Raw genomic sequence first — 27801 nt, 5'->3', positions numbered from 1 at the left:
ATGATTTGTAGTTAAGGAGCTGGATTTGTCCTCTAGTGTCAATGCTGCCGTGGCTGAATAGTTCACTCACTGTGTTTCTGACAGTATTTGACAGTCTTACACTGACATCTTATTTTTTAACGGAATTGCCTTGTGGTCAACAATGCATTATCTTCTAGTCCCCACACTAGTGGAAATGAAATGATCCTAACCCAATCCATTCACTATAAATATTGGACTACACAAACACCATTGATATAATTAGGTTCCTACAGTAGAGCCACTGTGGACTGATGAAATGCACCAGCATTTAAAGCCATGACATAGAGGATATAGTGTGTGGGGTTTGCATGTTCTCTTTGTGCCTGCATGGGGTTTCCCAGGTACTCTGGCTTCCTCCCACAGTCCAAAGACATGCAGGTTAACTGGTGACGCTAAATTATGCACAGATGTGGATGGTAGTTTGTCCCTATACCAGTGGTTCCCAATTCATGGGCCACTTGCAAATCTAAAAAACGTTGGCAGCCCCCATCCAACCTTGTAACTATATGGAGGCCAAATAATGCCCTCTCAGAGTACTTTTTATTCTGATGATAATGATCATACAATCAGGATTGAAATGAAAGCAAGGAAGCTCAAGTTTTCTGTTGTGTTTGATGGGGAGTGATCACTTGTTGATTCACCATGTGCTGATGGTGATCGTCTCTTGATTCTTTCTTTTTAATTCTTTTAGTGTGCAGTCAGACTGAGATGGCAAACACGTATATAATATTATATGTATATATATAATTATTATTTATTATAATAATCACATCTTTTCATCAAATTTGTACTGTTTTTGCAAAACGATTTGTCGGCCCACTTACAATACCATTGTGGCCCACCAATGGGCCCCTGCTCACAGGTTGAGAACCACTGCTCTATACGTTAACCCTGTGATAAACTTACGACCTGTCCAGGGTGTACCCCACCCTTACCCAATGTCAGCTGGGATTGGCTCCAGCCCCCCATGACCCTATAAGGATAAACAGTCTGGCTAATGAATGAGCATAGAATCTCTGAAATCAGTTTGAAGTTATATGATAAAATTTTGCAGTGTTGTAAGTGTCCAAATCCTCTGCATATGTGATGGGTGACAATCAAATTAGACTGAAAGACAAGGAGACAATAAAGAGACCACGCAACACAGGGAGTAAGAAGTATATAACCAAGTGTATTCCCTCTGTTAATGTACACATATTTAGAGTCATCTCACTGGAACACTTTTACAATAACATTTAGAAAGAACAGGAAGATACTGGGAGGAGTATGCTTGGAATGGAGAAAGAGAAAAACCAGCAGAGTGAGTGGATGGGGCCGGTCAAATGAAATGGCTGCCATCTTGTCTCTAGCAGACAGAAAAGACAGAAATAGATATAAAACAAATTAAAAAAAAAAAAAAAAAAGATGGAGGATGTATAGAGCCTGCTTTGTCCACAGGGTATGAGGACATACAATCTGCCATATAGAGAACAAGGAGTAGATGCAGGACAAAAAATAGATTGAGGATGACAGATGGAGAATGGAATAAAAGGAGAGGAACTATTCTCTCCTGGAAAAGGAGCATGTGTGGTTTCATTTGCTCAATTACCAAAAGAAAACACATAGAAATTGCAGTTTCCCAGAATCGCAGACATTTTTTTCTCCAAACAGGAATGATAGTAGGGAAAACACATTTCTCTTAGTAATGGGATGAGAGTCAAATATTTAGACATTTCACAAACTTTTTTCAGGATTTTTCTTTTCTTTTCATGGTACAGTTTTCTTTTTTTAATAGAGTTGAGAAAATTGGAATACTAGAGTTCTGTTGTACATCTTCCAGGGAACTGCCGTTCACCTTTTTTATCGGTGTGCTCTTCCCACAAAGTTTGCTTTGCCCATTGGCTGCCATCAGTCCAGTCAGGCTAGAGAGGGGGTGAAAGACACAGTCGCTTTTTTTCAGCTGCAAGGTATCTCTCTCTCCACAGTGGAACTCCAGCAAGAATGAATTCAGAATTTTCCTAAAGTGTCTCTCGTTTCTCCGGAGAAAAGAATCAAATAAAAAAGAAAAAAAAGAAAAGAAAAGAGCAAACCAAAGTGACTGAGTCTCGCAGCAAGGCATTGCATCAGCCATCCTGTTCATGAGAGGGGGTGGGGTGGGGTGGGGGGGTTAGGGGAGCAGGGGTTTGGGTGGTGAAACTGTTCTGACGTCAAAAATCCTAAAGTCCATCTTCGCTGCGTCTTATCAGCAAACTCTCACTTTTCCACTTGCTCTTGATTTAGGTCCATAGGTTTCTGCAACGTCTATACATATATTTATAATTATATAGAACAGAGTTCATCTTGTTTGCTGGAGGTTTTTTCTGTTTTTCGGTGATTAGTAACTGTAAGGACGTGACACAGTTTCTCTGCTGGCCCACTAGGGGGGCACCTTGGAGCCCCAGAGACACATGACACAGATCTGCTTGGAACAAAGGACGACCAAGGGGTTTTGGCCTCGACAAGTTTTTGGCGTCTAAACGTACAAGTTAGCATCCATTAGGTTGGAGCGGTGGTATCGCACATAGTTTGCTACGTTTTAACGTTGTTATGATCATCAATCATCGTCATATTTTTTGTTTTTTAAACTCCACAGAAAGAAAAACAGTTTTTTTAATCTCTTTTTCGTAAATGAATACTACATGCTTGAAACACGGCAGAGTTTACGTTGCGTCGGCTGCTGAACACCGTAGACAAGGAGAGAAACAGAGTGCACGAGCGAACGATAGGAGGGAGAGAGAGAGAGAGAGCTCTGATGAGAGGTGTGGGGGTCAGAGATGTGGAACGCCTACAGAGGTCGCAGAGCTGGATTTGACACAGTGTTTCCTGTAAGCTGGCAGTATATTGATTTTACAGAGTGATGTCGAGTTGCAGATTCAAGCCTTGTTGGAAAATGGTATGTTGATACTGTCTAAGGTGACGGCTTACACCACGAGCTTGCCTCAGAATGAAGTATAGACCCTGACACAAATACTGATGGTGGTGCTTTCCTACAGTACTCAAAACATTAAATAACCTGTCATATACTAACCCATAAATCACTGCTTTATCAGTGTTTGGTACACAGGCATTGGCACAGTAAATGTTGAGATGTGAGGTGTAATAGCCTTTCTTTAAATCCACACCATGGTCAGCGTTTAATAAGAAGTCAAATCGATCAATGCGAGGCTGAAGGGTGTGAATGGAACCATGGTGTCTGCCTCCCTCTGATTAGACTGGAATTGGTACCATGTATGATCACCTGACAATACTGAGTTTTAGAATGAATTACCCTCTGTTCTGTTCTCCATTTTTCCAAATACTGCCTTTCCCCCCGTTCCTCTCTCTCTCTTTCTCACTCTTGTCTCTTTCCTTCTCTAAGTGTGTCTGCTGTCTGTCTCTGTGTGTCACGGCGGCGCTCCCTCAGACGTAGTACTCTTTGTCTTTGTTCTTCTTGTTCTTGGTGACTGTCTTGGCAGTGCTGGGCTGTTTCTCCTTCACCAGGGCTCCGTTGCTCTGTGTGGCCGAGTTGCTGATGTAGTTGCGGCTCTGGTCCACTTGGTAGGAGCCCTCGTCACGGTTGCGGTACTTGTACATGGCGTAGAGCAAGATGAGGATGCAGAGGGCGGCGGCCGCCACGATACCCACCACCATTCCTGTGGTGCTGCTGGACTGCTGCACCTCAACTGCGCCTGGGAGCCCTCTCTCAGGAGACGTGGGATCTGGAGTGGGAACATGGGGGAAATTTGGGGGGTAGGTTATTCCTGGGACTCTACGGTGGCCCGGGTCTGACGAGGGGTGGGCTGGCGGCAGCAGCACCTGGTCCCGGGTGTTCATTTTCCCAGCGGGAATGTTGTTGCTACTACTGCTGCCGCCAGCGCCTGGCTTGATGCGAGGGCTGAGCTGGTCGGGGTTGGCCGTGGGGGTTGAGGACAGAGGTGGGCTGTGGGAATTGGGAAAGCGGGAGAAATGGCGGTCTCGGGGGTTCTGGACACCGCCCTCGACGGCCGGTGGAGGGGGGAGGACAGTCCTGTCGGTGACCAGGGGGGAGTTTTTGTAATAGTCCTCGTCATCTGACTCGGTCATCTCCCCCGAGCCATACGCCGACACCTCGATGGTCTCCTCGCAGTCCTCCTGGTCCAGGGGGCATGGGGGTCGGCCGTTGGGCAAGGGGAGGGACTCTTTGGTGGTTTCGAGCAGGGTGAGGAAAGGGTGATAAGTGGTGGGGGGTGGGGGGATTACTGGGTAGCGGGTGGCGATGGACGGGGGGTCTAGGGAGTCCACTGTTATTATGGGCAACACTAATTCACCTCCTAGGACAAGAAAGAGACAATGGAAGAAAAGAGTGTCAGAGACCACCTGAGAAAAGACCACCTCCAGTCAACAGAAGAAAAACAGTTCAAATGAATACAGCAACACCAGAATTAGAACAGCACTAAAACTTAACATGAGGTTAGTTATATAAGTTTAGTTAGTCTGTGCTATTTAAAAAGTTCATATGCTGACTAACTCTGTACTGAAATAAAATACAAGGTGTAAGAAAATACTCTATCCTGCACCTGTTCTGACCTAACTCCCTGTGCTGCACAGACCTAAATGTTATATCACTAATACAGGATAAAAATAGACTATAAATGACACTCAACAACTTAACATCTATTGTACTACACAGCCTATCCTTCACTGCTAACTTTCTAGTCTTGCCTATGCTTACTACCCTAACGCTCAGATGTTTCTGCTGTGATTGGTTAAATAAGATAGCAAACCACGAGGTTCAGGTCACTTACATCAACAAATTGGCCGCATGATTTTTGCATGAAAAAAAAAAATTACAAAAAGAAAGCTGTGTAAGATTGTTCTCGGATAGTGATAAACAACTCCCCCCCCCTTGTTTACCTCCTCTCCTCTTTTGTTTCTTTATTGGGTGAAAAAAAATCATAATGTAAAAAATATATTGTTGAATTATTCAATATGTTTTTTTTTTCCTTCCAGTTTCTTATGAAGAATTGGCTCAGACCCATTTTCCCCCTCTGGGCTTGGTGGCTTCTATGGCTAATTTCTAATTGGCTTAATCTTTATGCAAACCCTCAGGAGCAGCCGCAGGGAACTGATGCCCCTACTTTCTTAAACCCAAAATCTCAATGCACATTACCGTTCACTGAGACGGAGTATTAAACACTACCGCTCCCTCTTGTTGTACAAGTCCCCGATGCCCACTTCCCTCCCAAACAGCACACATAAACATGGCAATCACGTTCGTCTTAAACAGCCACCAGCACACAGTGAACAGTTTTTAAAAAATCATCTTAATGAGCCACAATATGTTGTCAAGCCTTAATTTTGTAATCTGATTTTACACCATAACATGAACACCCAAATTAGATAAAGATTATGGGTGTAACATGAGGTCATTTGTATTAAAAAAAACAAAAAAGCAAAACAAAATAAACCAAAAAAAAAAAAAACATTAATTGAGGAGGAATTCTACCAGTGACTGGAAGCCGAGCTGGGGTAAATGATTAAACATGTTGCGGATATGTTAACAGAACATGGCAGTATATCAGTAACAGTCTGTTTATACACTACATTTTTACTTCATAACAATTTACTTTTCAGCCTGGCAAACGTGTAAGGGACACAAGTTAAGGAAACAAGAGAAAAACATGGCAGGGGGGGGGGGGGGAGTTAGATTATGGCACATCTTGGGGGGGAGAAAAGGGAAGGTAACAGCAAAAACATGACCAAAGAAATGCCAACATCACCAGCATAAAATCATGACTCTGGCTCTGTGTTCATTTGATAAGCTAAATCAGAGTGACTCAGTGGGAGAGGGGTTTGGGTCAGGCAGTTTCAGGGATGATGGGGGGAATATAGAGGGAGGACTTGGGACCGTAGGAATTCCCTCCTGGCCTTTATCAGCTCAGCAACTCTCAAACCCCCCCCAAAACCTTGTCAGTTATACAACCATACATTTTCACTCATAGAATGGCAGAAGGCTTTGTTACACAGGGTGATGCATTGAGCTCACAAAGCCACTGCAACATATCAGCATATAACAACACACTTGACAGAAACAGGCCTTGAAATAAAGCATAATGTGAGAGCTGTAAAGGAAAAAAAAAAACTCAAAAGATGGGTTCAAGAATTAACTAACTTCTCATTTCAGTACCAATGCTTGAAAGGCTAGTTTCCATAGCAATGCTCAAGTTTCTTTTTTCTTTCTATGTTTGAGGGCTGAGTTTCACCTTGAAGGCTGAGAGGACAGCAGAGTGTGGTGGCACATTTGAGGAACAAAGACGAGTCGCGCCAAGTAGGATTTTGCAAGTTTACAAAAACAAAAAAACAAAAAAACAAAAAACTTTGGTTTGTGAAATAACTTGTCAAAGTCACAGAAGAAAGAACAATAAAAGCATGTATTTTTGGGACCTCAGAGATAGTTCCTCAGAGATACAGCATGAACGTGTGACTGAGGGTGGGATTTGTTGTTATCTCTACTTTGCCATCTGTCTGTGTGGCAGAGATGCTGCGAGAGCAATTTCAAGCTTTATACCTACTGCTCAGAGATCAGCCCACCCATTACTGAGGGGGGTCTTGTTAACACATCACACACACAGGGAACAGTGTTTCTCTGCTTAAAATCCACCTTATATATAAAAACCCATGTAGTGGTGATCTTCAGGTGGAAAATATTGACATTAATGAAGAACATCTTTAAACATAAGGGACTGTTCCATCAAACTCACACCGCTCTGCTGCACTCTACTGATTATGGAGCCAGAGCCTGAAGGCCTCATGGCGTTGCACCATCTGACCGGCAGGCAGCGGCTACTGGAAAAATAATGAATCTCAGCCCTCATCCACAGAGCGAGCCGCATCTCAGAACTCTGGGCAGTTATCAGGTCAGCCATCTTTTCATTTCTTGTTGTGCGACCCAAGCCAACAGCACCCATAGTTTAAAGCAATCAACAGCTTCGGTTGGCTCTCCCCTTCCCCACGACTGCACCCTCTCCTCGCTGTATGCAGCTGTGATTGTTCAGTCAGCACCCCACAGGCAGGCTGAGAAAATGTAATTTGAGTTGGGAGGGGTGGGGGGACAAATATGTCACAAACAACACATATGTTCATATTTTCTTTTCATCAGCTGAAAAGCTGTCAAGAACCACAGACGGATTTGATTTGATGGATTTCTAACACGCAGGGGGTTGTCACTGTCAACCCCAATGAAAATGAGATATTTAGGTATATTTAACACTGGCTATGTTCCCTCACTCACTGAGGACTAAAACCAGGCCTGACTGAGACCAGCTCTGATGCAAACAGTACAAAAAATGCATACAGCACGACTCCAGTGTGTGGGTGTCTCCTTTCTTTAACATCGTAACGGTGTCATTTAAGTGTTAAAGCGAGAGAGACTAAAGATATTGAGTCTGATTGATGGAGTTTGACTCCAATGATTTGAACAGCTGAGGCAGTGGAACCACGTTTGGCCCACATGATGAAATTTCTTCTTTATCTTTGCCCACACGCCACTCCACAGCGCTGCCGGTATGAGTCACCCCCCCCCCCCCCCCCCCCCCCCCATTTACTCAAAATGAGAACAAGGCAGATGGATACTGATGCATCTATGTCGATCTCTTGACAAACATCATTACTCTGCAGATCACGTTGCCCCGCTCACATCCATTTGAAATATTTAGAGCAAAAAGGTTGTTTGGAGTTTGAGCATTCTACAATTCAGCTTTGATTAGGCTGCAGATGGAGAATCCAACAGCATGTCCGAGCATAATATATTTTCCCCTCGCTTGCTTTTTAAATCAAGCCACAATAGGTACAATCAGGTACAATCTCTGCAAAAAAGGGGGAAAATGCTGCTTCTTCATACATGTCAGTCCCTGAACTGATGCATTTGCTGCTACTGCTGCTGCTCTCGGGTGATTTATTGTGGCACAGTGATGCCCTGCTCATATTGTGTCTCATATTGGCCACAGAGTCACCACCCTCCTGTTCATCAGCACCTGTATCGACTGCATGCTGCTGGCTGGATTTGTAGTTCTGACTAGCCTGGTGTTCCCTCAGTTTATACGGTATATGGTATAAATCTCCAACATGCACAGAGAATCTCAACTAGATGCAGAGATGTCAAACTACCACTACACCACTACTTCCTTGCTTTGCAATGGGCCTGTTTCTGGTGTCCATGGCTTGTTTTTTTCTTTCTTCTGTCCATGATAGGCCTTTTTTGAGTGCGTTTGTTACATTAAAGAATCTTTTTAATCTACTTTTGACCATAATACTGCAAAGTTAACAGGCTTCTGGAAAATACAAGTGATAGAAAATGGGATAAGTAGGTTATGTGGTGCAGACAGACTGTGCTTCTCCACCGTACTCCTGGGAGAAACTTGGATATTTGTTTACAAATGGATCCCCTGCTGAGAAAGCAGAAATGAATAACCATTCTCATTCTCCATCCACTGCTTTGGGTGATTTTAATTATAATTTCAATAAGATTTTGGGTAGTTTGCTGCAGAAATTTGTTTTGCTCCACTGACCAGTTATGAAATCAAATGGTTACAAGGCACCTGAAAATCATCAAATTCAGATTTTCAGGTTTTGTTATATGCATTTAACAGCAGACTGAGCTGACTGAGCATCAGCCTCTGCAATAACTGATCCTCTGACTTATCTCTATGAAAACTATCATCCCTGTCTTTGTTACCAAAACATATCTGTGTGTATATACACTACTGTAACTGTACCACTATTCAGCAGCAGCTATAAATAAATGGTGAGTATATACTGAGTGGTGAGGTAGTTAAATGTTGATGAGCTACTTGAAGTTTTACTTTTGCCAAATTATGTAATTGGTTATTAATAATAAAGTGAATAATGTGTATTGGTTAATAATTTGTTAATGGAAGGTAAATCAATACATTATACTTTGTTCCATTTAAGATCATTTTCAGAATCTGTATTTTTCCTTTCCATTGTCTTTCTCTGTTTTTTATGTTGCACTGTGTTTCTCTTCTAACTCGTCCTGCCTCCTGTAAAGTACTATCAATTGTTAAATGGTGCCATATAAATAAACTAGCCTGGCCTTGTAATGTACCTCAATTCAATCAATAGTCTTTGTACTATTTGTGAACATTACACATTTTTATCTATTTTTTATTTTATTTTTTTTTTTAATTGTCAAGCATTTTGTTCTTTGTTTTTATTTTTCAGTCCAGCTAGGATTCCACCAGTCTCCTTCGTATTTGTGCAGTCATGACAGCTTGTCTAATCTCCCACATTACCTCCAATTCTTGCAAATTTGACCAAACACTGCACTTCAGTCTTTTCAGGCAAAGCAGAGGCGTCGAGGACACAGGATGGTGTAGCTGTTTGGAGAACATTGAGAGGACGCAGGTTCACGCCTCTGCATTGCCCGGCGTCTAACCTGGGGAACCCGTACATTTAAACTGGGGCTGTTTACTTGTGGAGGAAGACAAGAGGAAGAAGATCAATAAAGTGTCTCTCTGACAAATAACTGACATCTAAACCCATCGACCAGGCTCTGAGTCACACTTGAGTGAGGGAGCTCAGTGCTCTGGGTCATCCCTCATCTATCGCCCAATCTCTTAGTTTCAATCCCTGACCTATAAAGTACATTCACAGATTGTCTCTATAGCGTGTTGTCTGATGAATTATTGAGGAGCTCCTCAAACCTCTGATCTTGTCAGAGTAAAACCGATATAGTGCCTACAACATCCTGGGACTGATAAGTAGCTCGGAGGTATGCGAGCGAGAAGGAAAGTGAGGTCATGCCGAGGTACAGAAAAGATAGAAAGTGAAATATGGAAATCAAATGAAAAAGATTTAATGAGCAGAAGAAACGTTTGTACAATATCTTCTGTAAATGTGTTCCAGTTAATGTCTATTTATGCTTTTTTATGTATGTGAGTTCATGGAAATGAACAAATACAGTATCTTTCTGTGTGTGTCTTTCTGTGTGCGTGTTCACTTTGTCACTCCATCCCCACTACATGTTCCACTTTTGTAATCCTGGTCCCCACTTCCTGGGTCTTGTCACTCTTCTGAAAGAGGCTCATTAACAGCACTGGAGGATCCAAACCAAAGCTCTAAGTGGATGATGTAATTAAGGCTCCCTAACAAAGTCAAAGTTTAATTAGCCTGGTGGGAAAGGCAGGAATCATTCACGCAGATTTCATTCTGTTCACTCTCTCAATTTTGCATCCTCTCATTGGCTTTCTCTTCTTTCTCTCTCTCTCTCTCTCTCTCCATCTCTGTCTATCTCCTTTCCCCATTTCTCTGTTCTGCTCTGAGTGCAAAGGAACGTGACACAAATCTCTATCAGGGTCAGTCTCTCACAGTTGCCGTACCTCCAGGTCTTTCCTGCTCATCTCCCTCTCAGGTCTTTTTCTCCACATACTCTCTGCTTTGTCTATTTTGTGTCAACTCTGAGCTTATCAGCAAGCAGCAAGCCTTTCACATCCAGGTTCATCATTTATAACTCGACAGCTTAAGAAGCTCCTGGACCAAATGCCAGAGGTGGGAGTAAAGCCCCTTTTCCACCTGTCAAAAAACCTGCTAAGACCCACTAACATTAGACTTTTGATGGCAATGAAAAAGGGTACAATAAGCATTCACACGGGTTATTAGCGGGTTTACCCGTGTTTAAAAAATCATTTTGGTGGAAAAAGGGTATCACACACATGCAAGTCACAAGCAAGTCTCAAGTCTTCACCTTCAGGTCTCAAGCAAGTCGGGTGGAGTCAGGTCAGGTCACTGCTCAGGAAAAGCAAGTCACAAGTCGTGTTATATGAAATTCTGATGATCAACCATTACGACAGTGGTCATGAAAAGTTTCGTTTTACTTTCAACATGAATGAAAACTGTTGCAGCTGTTTATTCCAAATCTGTGACTGCAAGCCTCCTCTGCCAAGAAGTTTGTCTATGGGTTTTCACCCATGTCTGTTCAATTTTCAGAAGTATGCAAAAAGTACTGAACCAACGTACACCAGACTGGGTGGAAGGATGGGGCATGGGCCAGGGAAGAAATTTTAGTGCAGATCTGGTTAAAGGAGGATTTTTTAAAATACTTTCTTTAATATGTAGGATTGTTTGGCCTTTTTTTTGGTATGTACTCTACTGAGTATCATTCCAGTTATTACTGTTACTATATATTTCTATGTGGAACCCGCATTGTGCTATGTTCTCCATCCTCCTGCTATCCAAATTTTAGTATTTTTGGACTGAGCCTTGTACATTGGCCCTTGGTGGTTTGTTGTATGTTTCAAAATTTCCACAAATTTAGAAAAATGCCAATGTCTAATTAAAAAAAGTCAAGTCCATTGGAGTCATCTGCCTGTTGTCAAGTGAGTCCTTTATCAGAATTAAGAAAGTCCTCAAATTAATTCTGACTTGAGTCAAGTCATATGAGTTAAGTCCCGCCCCCCCCCCCCCCCGGCCAAATACAGTTGCAAGAAGTTGCACGCCTGAAATTGTATGTTGTAGCACCACAGCTGCAGGTTAACACATCTATAAAACGGATGGAGCTCCTCTGGTTGTATGTAGGAAGGCGGTGTATCGGTCTCAGAAGTCATATCGTGCTCAGACTAATAGAGAACCCACAACTGCTCTTAACATTCTCTCTCCTGCCTAAAGGCACTTCAATAAGCTGCACTGTCACATGTAATTGAAAACACTGGGAATTGGTCCTATTATACAACGACCGCAGGCCTGTGTTTGTGAAGCAGTGATGGAGAAGGGACGTGTTTTGCGCACAATGTTGATTCTTCTCTTCCTGTCCACAGTTTTCACCCAAGCTTATCCAAGCCTGCTGGCATGCCTGACTGGAAGTCCTGTGGCATCTGGAAGGTGTGATATGGAGCATGTGTGTGCGTGAGAGTGTGTTTGTGTGTTTCTCAGGAGAGAAAACTTTACACCCACGGAGCGAGAGAGACAAGTGTCTGTCTGGAAAGGTAAGCGTGTCTGCCACTGTATGTGTGCGATTGTGTGGGCATGAGAGAGAGAGAAAGAGAGAGAGAGAGAGAGCTGTGTTTCCCCTTGGGAGATTAAGACTGGGCATAGCATTCTCCAAAAAACTCTCATTTCTCTTTTTGATAAGAGGGGAATTGAGTCTCTATTTCGGTCCCAACCACCTACAGAGACTGCTGGAGAGGGCTACACTTGAGTTTCTCAACACAGGTTCAGATCAGTTTCTCATCACACAAACATCCCTACTACAATAATCTACCGCCATTTACAGAAACATATTCTATTCGAACCAGTAATCCCCATTCCAGAAAAAAACTTTTTAAAATCCACTCTAGTGCCTTTCACAAACAAAGACTGTTGGCTATTTTTCTTGATCACATCTTTTCTTTAGTCAGTCTGCTCTTTCTTTACATTACATTACATTATCCATACTAACAACAGTCTTTTTTTTTTTGCATTTTTTTCCTATTTCATGAAACCCTTTGAAATGAGCTTATAATAAACTGTATATTCTCATACTGACTTTATTTATTTTACAGCAGGTGCTACCAAGGTTTGGTCTGGGGAACTACAATGATATATATATATATATATATATACACAATAAATACACAATATATGTTTGCATGTAATGCTAACTTGTGTTTCACTATAATTAATTAAAAATTAAAAATAAGATGAGTGATTAAAAATAAAGCATTTTTCATTGCTGTGTTTGATTTAGTAAAATCTACACAGAAGTCTATAACACAAATGAGTAATTTATAAAATTAATTTAAATGATTGCTTATGCCTCAGGTGTCATAGAAGAATAGCTTGTCCTATTTTAATCCCTAGAAGTCCTTCCTTGCAAACTGCTGCCAGATTTGCTGTTGCCAGATATTTTGGCCTGACTTTCAGATGTTTGGGGTCGACATCTGTCCATCCATGGTTTTAGAAGGATTTATAACACTTGTTGGAAAGTTTTTTTGATTGTATCTGGAACGAGCGGTCAATCTGTCTCCCCTTTGCTCCACTGCATGTGTGTGGCGACACGCACATGGTGGACATAAACGAACCCCTGACATAAATGACAGCAAAGCGCAGTAGAGACGCTCAACCTGGGCTAAAATGAAACAAGTGCACACAAATAACATCAATATTTTGTTTTTTTTTAACTTAATTTTTTTTTTCCTTTGGGGAGCAGGAGGTGCAGTTGGTGGAGGGGTTTGCTGGCCCCTTTCCAGAGCAATGGCATGTATGCTGACAGTATTTTCATAATAGGTTTAATTGAGGCAGTTGTTGTTGTCATGACACCCACACAGAGTTAAATCTGTGAAGCCATTTAACAAGAGAAATCTTGTCAGACAGGATCTTTCAAGATGAGATGTCATTAAATGTGGATCTGCATCTCTCTGTGCCTGTAGCAGTAATTTGAATCACACTGCTTCACTGTATGTGGTTCTTGGCAGTTTTCATCTATGGCCAGCTTAGTAAAACTAGAACCCACAGAGGCAGGGGGTTAAAACACATGGCCTTTAACTTCTGTCTTGTCATGGTGTCAGAACATTGTTTGACCCACTGTTCAGACTAACAGTGCCTCAGCCATCGGGCCTGCCAGACTGCAGCTGTGCGCTGTGCAGAACAAGCTGCGTTTCCACGTTGAAGCTGTCCTGCCTTGTTAAAGTCAGGGCAGGAGATCGGCGCAACAGCTGGGTAAACGCCAGATACGACCACTTGGCTGAGCAAACAATGGACCACAGTTCTGATGTCTGCCTGCTGCTTTGAAAACCAATGAGAAAGGAGGTTGGTGGGTACACATCTGGCCAATCAGAGCTGCATACAGAGGGCTGCGCAGTCACCAAGTGTCACATAAAAGTGGAGTAAGGGACACAGCATTAGTCTTTCTCAGTTTCTAGACTGCACTTTGTTCTTGGATACCAAGTACAAACGACGACAGAACTCCCTGAGTTGACTCACCATTTCCGGGCTCACACTCCTCCAAATCTTCGTCATCGCTAGGACACTCAGCTGATGCAACCAAAAGGTCATCTGCATTCTGGAAGAACAGAGAGAGGAGGGTAGGGGAGACAGAGTCAGGACAAATCTTATTTGTGTGGAGGATACAAAGAACATTCAAGAGGATTAGGAGCCTGTGGCAGCTACAGTGAGGGTCTCTGGCTCCACTGATACCTACGTTCACACAGGCGGATGCAACCCAGAGAGACAAAGTTTAGAAAGGCTGCGGGAGATATGTCTTTCTCTGGTTACAAATTGAAGATTTTTTGTGGAGCAGTACATTAGTACTAGCAAACGGGAGGAAAATATGGAGGTGGGTGTGCTTTAAAAGTAGCACCCCATGTGTACTTATGTGAGCTGAGATGTGGAGCCAAGGCAAAGTATGCCACCAGTCAAAGAGAAAAAAAATCCACCACTGAGTGGGAACAAAAGTCAGACAATGGAAGCTCTATTGCACAGCATCATTTCATTTTTATATAGGTGTATATAGAAGGAAGGGGGCTCAGGCTTTATAAAAAATGAGATGTTGAATTGTGTAAATTTAAATAACAGCTGGGGGCTCTCTCTTTCCTGACCTAGAGGTTTTAAACGATTCAGTTTGACATTTGAACTGTATGATAAAGAAGACAGTGGACATGAAGTCTGTTAGTGCAGGGTTTGAAAGTACAGCAGGTGGTATAGCGGTGGGGGTCTCGAGATGAAAGCAAATTAAATCTGACAAGGTATTTCCAGTTTAGCAGCCAAGGTTTGTCCTCACTACTGCATGACATCAGCATGTCTAGACCCCCCCCCCCTCAGCCACTGGTTGTTATTCAAGATGGGGTCATCTGGTAGAAAACAGGGGGCTTTTGATAGCATAATTGATTCAAGTGCCACACTGCTACGCAGAGTTTTCTCCCTGTTATCAATCCACGGCCTGGGTGTAATTTATTAACTACATTGTGTGAGTTTGAGTGTGTGCTCACCATCACCTGGCTCCGTCAAATGGGCCTAATGATCCTGCCTCAGTTTCCCGGCAACATCTCTATCAAACATGTACTTACATTTCTAGTCCATCTGTGCAATCAGCTGCTGCACCTTTCCTAACTCGGTAGAAAACAGCGCAGAATGAATCCTTTACAATATGCTCTTCTTTGATCCAAGCACCTTGCACATCAATTAATGTCGACAGCAGAGTGTGTTTGTGGTCACAAATTAGACTCGAACTACTGCCTCGCGATTGTATGCCTCCATCAACCAGTCAATCTGAAGGAAATATGGTCACAACCCCCCCACCCCCCCTTCTGTTCCTGAGTCAAAGTCCCTTTATTTCATTTTATCCGAAAAGACATTTGTGTTAAATTCTGTCATAATTATTGTATGTATTCTTGGGTCAAAAATATGTTTTGTGAGGTCACCGTGACCTTGACTTTTGACCAAATAAGTCGCAGGCACGAAACTGAAAAATCAGTTAGCATTTTAGCACTTCTGGTTACCTGGTGCTGAAGTCTGTGGGTTTTTTGAATGGGTTTTTGGTTAGGTCTGTGGTTAACACAAGCTCTAGAGATTTTCAAGTTCTATTCTGTGACATAAAATCCGTCAGTAAATATCACAGTTATGATTTGTTTAAGCTTTTCCGCATCCTAAAAAAACAAGTAGCTAAATCATACTATAGAGGTTGTCAGGGATGTTAAAAGTCATCATGTCGAACACGAAAACTGATCTACTCACCAGTCCATCTTTACAGCCTTGTGTATACACTTGCGCTTTTGCAAATTATTACTAACTTTCTAAGAGTGAAGGCTTTTGTAGAAGAGGTAAGAGCTAAATCAAACTTCCAGTTGAAAGTTTAGTGGCGGTGATGTTGATGTTGATGTTGTCATGAGACCATGGTGTGGTTGGTTTACAGCCTAACATTAGGTTGTTACTTGTGGTGACTGTAGTTAGGCTTCAAAAGTGGTGTTCATTGGTGAAGATTATCCTGCTGAACAAAACATGTTAAGTATCACAAACCTTTGTTTGTCAAAGAGTTTATTTTCTGCAGTGATCAAAAGACAGTGGAAAAATCCCGTTGGCTTTTTGTCGAGGGAACCAGGGTAATGCTAACATCCAGGTTGGCCTACAAAAAGACATCATCCCTCTATTCTCGTCAAGTGGACGTTTGTGGTGGACGTAATGAAAATAGGTATTAATGATAAATCGTGTTCACAGGAATGGGACAGTGACCTTGATCTTTCAACGATGACCACCAAAATCTAATCAGTTCATCCTTGAGTCCAGGTGAAGATTTGCACCACTTTTGAAGAAATTACCAGCTATTGCTGACATGGAGGCATAAAAATGTCTAAAGAATCCAATGACTTTCTGACTTAATGTTTAATTTTCCTGGTGTTATCACAGTTGTAATTTAGTGCAACGTCCAGAAAAGCCCATCCCACATCATCAGCATTGAGTGTCAATGAGGACCACTCAGTGTACTGAGAAGTGCTGGAAGACAACTGAACCCCCAACTCCAGTTTGACCTGGTCAGACTTTTTTTTTTTTATGTATTTTTTATCAAACTCCAAGTTGAATCTATGAGGAGACAACTTTGAACCGTCCTGCATCCATCCAGACAAATCAGATAGAGATCACAAACACCAGAGAGTGCTCTGGACTTAAGACAGGCAGGGGCACGGGCATAGCTTGTGATCTTAGTTTTATAACACCCTGACACCAAATTTGGGTCGGGGTGAGACAAGTGATGACTCCAACTGTTCCATGGAAACCCACAGTATCAAGGGGTGAAGGAAAGAAATAAAAAAAAAATCGGACCCCCACACGCACATCAAAAGGTAGATCTTTTATTCTAAGCATCAAAGCGCATTATTCCACTATGATCAAAGCTGCAGCGTGGCGGGTAGCTCAGAGCTTTTGGAGAAATTGAAATTTGGGTTTACGCTCGCTCGCTTTCCGCCACCTTGGCCTGTCTCCTGTCTCTGCTGTGTCTTTTGGCGGGCGCTGGGGCTATTCATTAGACCACCATAGTTCCTGTTAACTTTGCCAACTGCAATATTTATGATACTGTTGTTATGTTTGCTGTAGCACAAAATTACACTACAGTCTCAGTAGGATGGATTATTAACTACCCAAAGGACTGCATGTATGTGTATATATATATATATATATATATAGATGTGTGTGTGTATGTGTGTGTGTGTGTGTGTGTGTGTGTGTGTGTGTGTGTGTGTGTTTGCGTGTGTGTAAAAGAGAAAAAAATCAGGAGGACAGCAATTCTTCATGCGACTGTGACTAATAAAACCGATGCGGGGTCTAGAGGTTAATTTGAAAAAGTACTTTGCTGCAGTTCAATGATCACGACTATGAAACTGTAATCCATAGTGTTAAGATATTGGTGTGAGCTGGAACTTCAAATTAATATTCCTATCTGTTCAAAGACAATCCTTAGCCGTCCCCCAAGTTATCCCACACAATGCTCCAGTGCTTTACACTATTCACATTTTGGCTATAGTGTATAACTCAGACAATGACCATCAATACAATAAACACAACATAACCATTAATGCCCACTAAATTAAAAAAAAATTAAAATAAAAAAAAATAAATAAAAAGATTGACTGACTTCCATCAAACACGGTTGTGAGCCATATAATCAGTGCCTGTCTAAGCAGCCAGTGTTTGTCTTCGGAGCCAGCGAAATTCCTCTGGCTAGATCTCTGGATCACTTTCCACCTCTAAGTTTTTACAGAGATTTAAATAGTTCTCCTGTTTGGTCACTGCTTCACAGTTCCTTTGATTGTAAAAAAAAAAAAAAAGCTGAGCCAATCAGAGCTTTGCAGGCGGGCTTAAGAATGGGAACATCATCTTTCTGTGCACGAGCCAGACAATAAGTGACAAAAAAATTGCCATAAAAATGGTAACAAGCCCGGGTGAGATTGACGCAGCACAAAAACAACTCTTGAATCAGCGTATTTCCTGGAACAACATGAAAAACATCCAATGCTTCTAAGCAACACAGCTGCAGGTCTGTGACAACTGAAAATCATGTTGACAGGATGAGAACTACAGTCTCTACTGATTGGTTAGTGCAAAATAACGCCCCGACAAGCAGATTATAGAAGATGACTAAATAACATGAACATCATGTCAGACTCAGTGGAGCTGTGAAATGGGAGGGACCACTGGTTCTGGGGGTGTTTGTCCCCATTCTGTCTATTTTGAATGTTTCTTTAAAGGGGCTGTTTGTAAGTTTTCTCTCCCACTGAACATGGTTTCTTGTCACTTGACAGGAGCTTCAGCCATTGTTGTCTTTATAATACAAGAGGTTATAATACACCCTCTGAGCAGCGCTACATCCTCAGGGCAGATTGCAGGCTGCAGTTAGCCATGGCCCACCTTGTCAGTTAGAAACTGACAAGGTGGGCCGTGGCTAGCTGGTTGGTGTGTTAATCACGTTAGAAGAAAAGAAGCGATAGAGACAAGAGTTAACGTTGGCATTCATTTCAACTGCTTGAGACAGCTCTTGATGAATGCAGGGATGAAATCTGATGCTGAACTACCAACGCTTCGTCCAGACTGCAAAGTAAACCGCTGTTAATGCTTACGTTGGCAATAGCTAAACTTACAAATAGCTCCTTTAAACGATATACACAGCGCTACTTAAGACAGAAGCATGGAGCTCTCCCAGATAGTGAAAAGATCATATAGGTTCACGTTACAGCCACCAGTTTGAATTATTTCAACTTTGTTTCTCAGAAATCACATTTGTCTGTCATTTTGGCTAAATACTACAACTACTACTGCAAACAAGAAGCCAGTCATAGGTGAAAAATTTAAAACGCTCCGTCGTTACATTTGGGAACAAAACATGGCCCCATAGATGCTGAATTTATTTCAAATAATCCCAAATTGTGGAAATAAATGAATTTAGCCTGCAAATTGTAAAATCAGTTTTCTCAGTGCTGTAATTGTTAGCTTCCACCTGCCGTTAGCAGTGCAGTGCAGGTATTATATTTTCTTTGGGAAACATGAATGGGACTTTTAATTTCCGGAACAAGGATGCTCTTCTCCTACTTCTCAGCTTCATAATGAGGGGAAAATTAATGTCAATTTATTTATCATTATTATTATTTTTTATTGTTATTATTAATACAGAGTAAGTCACGGGCAGATCGGCACAGTAAGGGATCGGTTATGCCTGTGATTATCTCACTTTTCTACAAACAAAAGTATATAGGAAATGCCATCAAAATAATTTGAAAGATCTGTAATCACATTTTGAGCATTTGATCTGTAAAAATGTAACCCCTTGTGAAACCTACACTATAAAACAGAGGAGAACTAATGAACTAATAATTAATTTAGGTGCTTAGTACTGTTAATAGTAACGTTAACAGAATATGTATGATTTATTTACAATGTTGTGTTTATATGCTGCCCAAATCTGAGGTATCTACAGTCATCATCTGTGATTTTGATTGAGTTGGATGAGTTCTGGGTCTCAGTGTGTGACTTGCTTTTTCTTGTGTGCTCAGCTACGATACACGCCGCTACCCAATTTTCTTCTATCTAATCCAAACTACTTTTGCTGCCATAAATATAAAAACAAACAACACTACTTCCTGTGCACCACAGGCTTTTTCCCAGGACAGACATACCAGTCTCCAAGTATTTAGATGAGCAAATCTAAAAGAGTTCATACACTGTCTGGTGCCTCTCAGCTGTTCCAAATCAATATAACCCTCCAGCTTTCAGGACTTTTGCCTAATTTTACCGGACTACAACAGTGTGTACTCTAACCAATTTAAAATAACAAACTCTTTGCCCTCCCTTCACTGTTTTATTCATGCAGTTGAGCTTTCCAGACCCTTATAGCACCTCTTTGCAAGTGAGAGCAAATTCTAAAATAAAAATTATATTCAGCCACACTGGGACCATCAGAACCATGTAACCAACTACACACCCCAATAATGATTTTATGTGTTTGTGTGCATAGCAAAATCATCTCTCTTACTTCATTCAAGTATGTGGATGAGTGAATCATTGGTAATGTCTACTCATTCTCAAGCACATATCCTTAATACTGTTTTGGGCTATTGTGATGAGAGGTACATAATAATAAAGAAGAAGCTGTTAAAATGTAGGTACACTAGCTGAAAAATAGATTCTCAGCAATAAAAAGCACTCCAAAGATGGGACTCTGCTTTTTTATGACTGGACATAAACGTCCGTCAGCACCACATTGAGGCTTGTAACAACAGGGAGGCAGACAACACTCAGAGTCCTTTGCTATCCTAAAATAGTTCCAGATAATTGATCAAATAGGGCTGCCAATTTCACATCACAGACTGCTGCTGTAAAAGCTCATTATATGCTGAACACGGAAGAATGTTTCCTCCAAGAAGTCTGGAGGCCAGAGATATGATATTGAATTGAGTGGATGGCTACATGTGACATGTTAAGAGTCTGGTTCCATTGATCTCATGTTTAGAGAGAGGAAGCAGAAACACTAAACCACAGACCAAAGTACGTCTTTTCCAACAGGGCAGGCTGTAAAGGTGCTTTCACTGACCTTTGAGTCCAAAAATTCTTGCTTGTAATTACATGGCGGCGTCAAACATGACTGAAAGCATTTCTGAACACATATTTTTTTGTCAGCTGGCATCAGAGCACTGCTTTGATGAGGCTATAGAGGCTTCGTGAAGCAACTTTTTTGTAAATGTACAAGAGGAAAGAAAAAAAATAACAAACAGGAGTTGATGCAAAACTAGCGTTCCGATTTTCTTAGAACTTAGAGTGTGATACAAAGTGGCGTGAATTGCCCACTTGTGCCATCAACAACTTCACCTTCGCTTCACACTAATTGGCGCTGCTGTGTTTATTCAAAACGAGACAGAAAGGACTTTGAAAGGACGGAATCTGTTACAGTTTGAGATTATGATGAAGGGACAAAGAGTGAGCTAAATATATTCAGAATCTGCTGATCATGGTTGTCAGGGACAGACGAGCGAGAGCGGCTTGCTGACTGATCTCAAATAAGCTTCCGTGGACATGAATAGCGCTAATGAACAGTACTGAATAAGAGAAACACGCTGGTAATTGGTACCTTGCCTTTGTGTTTCCTGCGACATCATCAAAGTTCATTGGATAGCTGGAGTTTCAAGTACGAAATGAACAGCTTTTAAAGATGAGAGCTTTCAAGCAGTTATAGTACAAAGTGATTGCAATAATGTAGAAATAGCTGACATAATGTGCATCCAGCATAGATATGGAGGAGGAGCTTGCATCTCTTCCACTGATGATCCTGATCAGACTAGACCACAATTAAACTGGAATTACCCCCTTGCGGTTGTACGACTCCGTAAACCTGCCAATGTGCAGGAAATATGGTCACAAGCTTGAGTTAAAATGGACATTTGCACCAAATTTGTAGGATGCCCTTGAGGAGTTCACATGAAATTATGTTCACAAGACCAAAACCCTGTTTTCTGAAGTCACCATGACCTGGACCTTTTACTACCAATATCAAATTAGTTCATACTTGGAGTCCTAGTGAATGTTTGTCCCAAATTTGAAGAAATCCCCTCAAAGTGTTACTGAGATGACATGACAACAGGATGCTTGGGAGGTCTTTTTGAAGCACACACAGCTTGTAGCAGCTGATGCTGACTGTAGACTGGAGCAGTATATTCCTCCCTGGAACACATGCAGCCTGTTGTTCTGTCTTTATTATGAGAGTAGTGGGCCTGGATGACCCACCTCTTCCATCCCTACCATTGGCTAATTGTTGCTTACCATGATGGCAATGGCTACGCGTATATGCATATATGGATAATCATCACTCTCATAAATCTCTTATGTTTCCAGCCTTCGTTGATCTGTCTGGATGTGCTGTAATTTCCAGCATCTGGGGTGTAGTCAGCCACATCTTTTTAGAAGAAATCAAAATTGCTGTGTTGATTGGTTTAATAGGATGAGCCACACAATGGTGCTTTGTGACTCGCTCTCAGGCTGAGGGCCGTTTGAACATCTGAATGTGGCTGAGGGCTGACAGGAGGAGGCTCGCACACAACACTGCGCCGAGGATTAGACTGTTCGACCTTGCAGCTGGCGTATGATTTCTTTTGAAACGCACGCCTGCTTGTCCAAGAGGGTCATCTGGTTACTTGGCCATGCTGTTTAATCTTTCAAATATTGTTCTCCGAACTTTGATACTGAATAAACTTTAGACAGGCAATTAAAAGTGGCCTGGCAATGAAATTCATCACAGTGCACTGTGCAAAAGTATCTCAGTGACTCAAACAGCAGCTCCGGTTCGTTTTACAGCTCCTCAGTCATGTGAACAAACGTGAATCACAAACTCACCTGTGTCACACTGTCCCTCATGGTGGGCGAGCGCTGTTTGCGGGTGGTGGTTGTGGCCATGGTGGTGGTTGTCTCCATGATTGTGGTGGACATGTCAGCCAGTGGGGTGGTGGAGGTGGTGTCAGTAGTGAGCACTGAGGGAACGTCACCCACCAGCCGCAGGTTACCCTGGGTCTGGACATTGGGGTCACCCTCAGCTGCCAGTTTGAGCACCTGCAGGCCATTGTAGTACAGACCTGAGATCTGGCCCTGGAAGTGGCGCCCCGTCTCTCCACCGCCACCAATTTTGATGAATGCCTGGCTGTTGAAGATGGTCAGCTGGCGACCTGTTACGTGAAAGTCGAGGAGAAAGGATGGAGAAGTGAAGGAGAGAGAGAGAGAGAGAGAGAGGAAGTGGAGGTAAGAGAGACAGGAAAGAGGGGAAGAAACAGGGAAAAGAGGCAAAGAATATAAATCAGTCATGGTCTCTGGTGAGCTCGCACATAAAACACAAAGTGATACACAGGCACAGTGCGAAACGGGGGGAGATAGAGACACTGTTTCGATCACATGGGATTTCCTGAGTAACACTTTAGGGAGATTGGATCCTGGCTTGCTGCAGCTGCAGCCATTACAGAGCTGGGCACGTGCCACTCTCACAGAAAGGCAGTCTGAATCTGACAGTCAAATAGATTGCGGGGGCAGTTGTGGTTTGACCCTGGGACTGAAAGTTCACAGCGAAACGCATCTCATTTGCTCTGAGATGGAATGCATTAGAACAATGCCGGGTCCGTGTCATTGACCTCCAGTGCACCTGTGCTGCACAATGATAAAGTACCTCTGCCAGTGGAGAGAAATTTCGCCCCGGTTTTGCTGCTATCCAAAAGAGGAAAATAAGATCCTCATTGGGAGAAAATGTTTAATTCAGCAGGGGTTGTCCCTCACCGCAGTCATTACCATTCATCTGGATAGATGGATGGATGAAGGGAGGAAAGGGTCGACCATTTATCCAGGGTCCAATACTAATGTGTTACCAGGACTTGTGGTGAAAGGGTAGAGTGGGGGGGCGGTCTGACAGGTGTAGTTTTTCTCCATGGATTTTCTTCAGCTGAGGTCACCTGAGGTTTTATTTATACGTTTTCTCTTTTCTACCCTATATTTGCATCCTGGCTCTCCTCAGGGACATCCTCACTATGCCACTTGCACTGATGCACACTTTTGACCCCTATTATGAGTCATGTGGATATGTGAGTAAAGGGAGGGGTGTGTTATTGCGGCATACTGTTGGAAGGATGTGGGTTAAAAACAGACCTGATGAGGTATTTACTTAGAGGACAAGGATGAGAGAAGGCAAAGAGCTTTTTTTTTATGGATTAATCAATCGCTGTAAGGAAAGGGGGAGTTTGTTTGTTTGTGAAAGGAATACCACACTAATGTGTGCATTTGAGAGTGAAACATAGACTCTCCAGTGATGGCAGGCTACGGACTTCTGAAATGAGAGACCCCTCAGGTCTGGTGTGAGTGTGTATCTGTGTGCGTGTGTAAGTGTGTGAATGCATACATTTACATTTATTACTTTTTACAGGGCATGAGAGACTACTCCTCAGTGCTTCTGCGTGGAAATGTGCAACTCATGCACATGTAATTTTGCTGCAACTGACTTCTGTGAGTTGAACTGTCTGTAATGACGATAAATGAATGTTGTGAATGTCTTTTGAATGCTGCTGTTGTTTTCTCTGTGGCACTGAAAGCCAGCGAGGACTCCTCGTCGGCACGGAGGCGCTGGGGACCGGCCTGAGCCCCATTTGTTTTCAATAATGACAGATGAGAGGGTGCTTCATCACCTTAATTATGATTTACTCTCTGTCTATATGGATGCACCCGTTCTGATGTATGGGTAACACCAGTGTGCGTGGGTCTATCAGACAAATGTCTATTAATGCACAAGTGTGTGTGTGTTGGTGTGTGGGTGTGTGGGTGTGAAACCACATGTTTTACTGTAGGTTTCCTGTAAGTATTCTGCATAAGTGTGGAGAGAGATGAATCTATTCCACCGAGATGGGTCATTACACATGTTATCCCATTATCAGATCGTTAGGCTCGTCAGGGGCCCAGGAGGGACCCAGCTCCCATCCCCTGACTTTATGATGATGAGACTTAATGTGTGGCATATGTACTGTTGACATAATAGCTGAGTCTCACTCTATTATCTCAACACTTAGCATGTTTTCTGTGGGACCGAATAGAGGGTATAAGGAAAGGCAGTTTGTCAAACGGTGGACATCAGCGAGGAAAATACAGGAGAATAACTGCAGAGAGAAACGTCACACGGAAAAAACACAGAACAATATCAAAAACAGTATCGTCCCACCTCATGGTCCCCCTGCATTAAGAGGAGACACACAGCACATACACACCAACACATCAGCCCACAGGGTCTCCCATTTCAAGCAGCCACATTTGCCCCCCCTGAAAGGGAGAGCGATGGAGTGAGGAGAAGCTGAGGACACACATGTTCCTCTGTGTTCCTGAATGCTATCCAATTCCTCTACAAACACCTGACTCTCCCTTGTGTGTGAGCAGCCAAGTCCAAGTCAGAGGATGATCTGTGTGTGTGTGTGTGTGTGTGTGTGGAGGGTTACGACTACAGCAGGTGACAATGTCTTCCATAGTAAAAGAAATAAAAATGCAGGAGGACGAGCCTTCCATCTGACAGTGCAACAAAGAAGAAAGGTGCCCTCCAGACTAGATGAGGGGAGATCAGTGTTTGTTTTTGTAGCTGTCTGGTCAGGATGAGACTCTAACTGGCCCTGATGAAGTTATTGTTTCAGAGTCTGCTGAGTCGAATCAAAAGTGACGTGCGGTTTTAGAGCCGATATTGGTGGCGGGCACAAATGGGGTGGGGTGGAGGGGCAGGAGGGTGGAAAAAAAGAGCTCTGTGCATGACAAGCAATCACAGCATTTAACACGACCGAGCTGGATGTGGCGCTGCTGCAGAGAAGAGGGTGTGTGTGCGCGCGTATAGTAACTTATGAAATATGTCAGGGAAATGACCTTTATGTGTGTGATAGTTGGCCTTTTCAAGTAGTGTGTATTTGCCAAACATTTATTTACATACGCCTTTCCCTTTGTGTGTTTTCCGTGTGTTTCGACAGCTGTGTGTGTGTGTGTGCAGTAGACAGCCCTGTGCACTGGGCTTGCACATTGATGAGGGTCTACTGGGCCAATTTGGTGTGATCGGGTGGCTGCAGCCTTGGCTCTCTCCCCAGGGCTCTTAAGGTGATAGACGTTTAATGGGCAGAGGCTTGTGTACGGGAGGGGGCCGGGCAGGGGGATGAGAGGTTGGAATGGGTGGGTGGGATGGGGAGGTGGGGGGTGGCAGGCAGGCAGCCAGCCACTCATTATAACAGACATTCACAGCCGTACACAAAGCCTTAATTAACTGCAGTGCAGCAACTGGAATGGTCAGGCTTCTGCAACGAGTTGCTGCAGACGCAGAACTGACTCAGGCCTCATCTGTTCTTCTATCTATTTATCCATCCAGTGATTTACATGTATTTTTCAATCTTGTATAAAACAGGTGAGCAATAATAAAAGCATCAATTATTTAAGACAAACTGTCATGCATATTCTGTTATGCAGATTCTGTTCAGATCTGGTATTAACATGCGTCTCAGGTGATCCCATCACAAGTGGACGGCTCTAAATTCAGACGCATTGAGGATGCATTTGAGATCTGATCACTCCGGCCACATTCAGAGATGGTCAGGGCCACGTGTGGCCACATTCTTTCAGCGGTGTGAACAGGAATGCGTCCTGGGCCACATTGGAGGACCGTCTGCTTCACTGATGTTCAGTGAGATCTGATCACAAGCGGTCACTCAAGATGCCTGGGGAGACACGTTTCAATGTCAGGTGTGAACTGAGATACTACCTGACCACCTGTGATCGGATCACCTGAGGGTTTTCAGTGATCCAGTCCCAAGTGGTCAGTGCTAAGTACATCAGTTCACACCTGGCATTAAAATGTGTCTCGAGTGACCACTTGTAATTGGATCTCACTTCCCTGCTTTATATGCAAATAAATACGTAGGTGTTATTGTTTTTAGCCAAATCCGACAGACAGGTCTGTTGTGAATGTACTTGTGAGTGAGAGAGTGAGAGAGAGAGAGAGAGAGGGAGAGAGGGCACTGAAGGGTTGAGTGAATCATTTCACTGTGCACAGCTCGACAGTGAAATAAGCTTTCAGCCATTTGAAATAGTAAAAATATTTTCGGTTCATTATAAACCTGTATAAACTCATCAGACTGTGGCAGTAGAGCAGGCAGTTCTTCAGCGTGGCCCAGGACATTTGTGTTCACACTGCTGAAAGAATGTGGCCACAAGTGGCCCAGACCAACCCTGACTGAAGAGTCCACAGCCATGGCAGCCGCATTGTAAATCTGCACAGTGGTGCTTTGAGCTGCCATCAAGATGCTAACGTGCTCACAATGACAGTGCCAGCAGGCTGATGTTTAGGGGGTATAATGTTTATTATGTTCATAAGATTTGCTAATTAGCATTAAACACAAAGTGTAACTGAAGCTGATGGGAAGTGGTAATCAACTAAAATTACAGTGTTGACCCAGATGAAAAGTTAGAGGATAATCAAAGTTGTTACAGTTCATCCTAAGGAAAAACTGAATGAATGTCTCTACTAAATTTCATGTCAATCTATCTATCTATCTATCTATCTATCTATGTAAAAATAGCTCGGGGTGATGAAGGGATATGCATAGAAAGACGCTGGAAACTGAGAGTGAAGCAACATAAAGTCTGGAGGAGCAGCCTGAGGAGGACGAAGCAGTCAAACATATATTACTTGTTAATCCAAAGGCTAAGTAGAGATCGGTAAGGACTGTATGTCTTTTTCTGCCCATTTCCAAGGTGCTGCAGCGTGGTAAATCTCTGCTGGGACACACACAGGCTGGGAAATCGGAGCATCCTGGTTAAGAGCTGTGCACTCTTTGCTGCTTAAATGGGGCATCTGGGTAAAAGAAGGCGGGCACGACTATTTCTTGAGGGCATTATCATCTGCAATCAAGGCCGCCTCTGGTTGGATCTCCCGGTGGGCCTAGTGGCTGATAGCCTTGGCAGGTGTCGCAGAGGAGTGACAAGTGCTCTGACTTTGATTTCCTCACCAAATGATTGTGGCCTGCATGTAACAGCACTTTGTGCAGCCGGAGGAGGGATGCAGTGTGCAGTGCGTCTGTAGCTGGTGTGGACCCCCCCCCCACCCTCTACTGTACAGCTTACAGTGGCCTGTCACTGTCTCCAAACAAAAAATGCAAAGTAAGTGTAACTGACTTTAACTATAGTATAACAACAAAGTTGAGAGGAAATCATCACCATTAACGAGTTAAAACTTGAGTGAGAGAGAGACGCTAAAGAAAGAAGAGGTTGGACGGGGACATGAGTGATGACAGGAGC

The 27801-nt window shown here is 42.9% G+C and overlaps 1 protein-coding gene across 8 annotated transcripts in view; it reads right to left on the bottom strand.

Annotated features, from left to right (window-relative positions):
• Window positions 1-1172: 1172 nt before the first annotated feature.
• Window positions 1173-27801, bottom strand: part of nrxn2b (neurexin 2b) — a 692879-nt gene continuing 666250 nt past the window's right edge. For 7 of the 8 annotated variants that reach the window (XM_071478062.1, XM_071478058.1, XM_071478060.1 and 4 more), the window contains 3 exons: window positions 22354-22679; window positions 13972-14050; window positions 1173-4328 (listed from right to left, as the gene is read on the bottom strand). In XM_071478062.1, the coding sequence (XP_071334163.1) occupies window positions 3439-4328; window positions 13972-14050; window positions 22354-22679 (1295 nt within the window). In that variant the 3' untranslated portion in view covers window positions 1173-3438. The remainder of the gene's footprint in view (window positions 4329-13971; window positions 14051-22353; window positions 22680-27801) is intronic. The other variant, XM_071478063.1, reaches the window with a different exon arrangement.

Source organism: Trachinotus anak, unplaced genomic scaffold (assembly GCF_046630095.1).
Source record: "Trachinotus anak isolate AG129_WGS33_773 ecotype Australia unplaced genomic scaffold, CSIRO_AGI_Tana_v1 ptg000005l, whole genome shotgun sequence".
Taxonomy (NCBI): Eukaryota; Metazoa; Chordata; class Actinopteri; order Carangiformes; family Carangidae; genus Trachinotus; species Trachinotus anak.
This window is presented reverse-complemented; position numbering and strand designations above follow the sequence as displayed.